The sequence below is a fragment of the Mandrillus leucophaeus genome, unplaced genomic scaffold (assembly GCF_000951045.1).
Source record: "Mandrillus leucophaeus isolate KB7577 unplaced genomic scaffold, Mleu.le_1.0 Scaffold1339, whole genome shotgun sequence".
Lineage (NCBI taxonomy): Eukaryota > Metazoa > Chordata > Mammalia > Primates > Cercopithecidae > Mandrillus > Mandrillus leucophaeus.
In genome coordinates this window covers 55345-56315 of record NW_012101298.1, presented here as the reverse complement: position 1 = coordinate 56315, position 971 = coordinate 55345, and the positions used below count along the sequence as shown (strand labels likewise).

Sequence of the window (971 nt, the reverse complement as noted above, 5' to 3'; positions counted from 1 at the left end):
TTTCTCCCTCTATACATATAGCTTTGGATTTTAACCCTTCTGCCAATCCAGAGGCAACCACAATATTCCAGAGGAACTCTCAAACAGATGGTGAGGCAACACTGTTTTTTCCGCTGAGAGAAAGAATAAAAACTCTTGTTTGATCAGGTGTATTATAGGAAGTATTTAGAAAAACTCATATTGGTTTAAATTTTTCAACTTTTCGCATATTCACTTGTCTTATTTTAACATGTGATATACTTTCCTTTAGTTATCTTGTTAGTGAAAACATGTAAACTTTTTGTTTATACATTTTGCCATCTTTTTATCAACACAATTAATTTGTCATGTGACAGAGGAGTCATGGATTTCTCTTTATTCACAATTCTTGGTCCCTTTTCCCTTGCTCCAAAGAGTACATTTTAAAGCTGAATGATAGAACTTAGGCTCCAGCTTGGTTTTCATTTAAATAAATTTAAAAACATAGCTGTTTATCATCGGGGATTGAATATGTCTTTTGGGCCTCCTCTCACACAGTCCTCTGACCGCATTCATTTACCACATCCAAGTTCATGCTACTCAAAACTTTTAAGTTATTAACCTTTTCATTTGATGTAATGTCAATTTAAACATGCCCTACTCCTGCTTATTTTCCTTAATGTTATGCTAAATCCTCATTTATTTGCTAAAAAGCCATACACAGCCAAGTTTTCCAGTTGACTTAAACAGCAAGAATACAAGTGAGGGTTCCATAATAATATGCGAAGTAATGCAGCACAGTAAAACATGGGAGTTTGTAACCTTTGTTTTTACAGTTTGAGTAGACTTTGCCCATCTTGAGTCAGTTATTTGTGGTTAGAATTTGTGTTCATTTTTTACATTACTATAAAGAGATACCTAAGGCTGGGTAATTTATAACAAAAAGAAGTTTAATCAGCTTATAGATCTTCAGGCTGTACAAACATGGCTTCAACATCTACTTCTGGAGAGGG

General features: G+C 34.1%; 1 protein-coding gene across 1 annotated transcript in view; it reads left to right on the top strand.

The window, feature by feature from the left end:
* Positions 1-971, top strand: part of LOC105534359 (arf-GAP with GTPase, ANK repeat and PH domain-containing protein 11-like) — a 47893-nt gene that overhangs the window by 34331 nt on the left and 12591 nt on the right. The window contains 1 exon segment of the mRNA XM_011973068.1: positions 22-90. Within this exon segment, the coding sequence (XP_011828458.1) occupies positions 22-90 (69 nt within the window).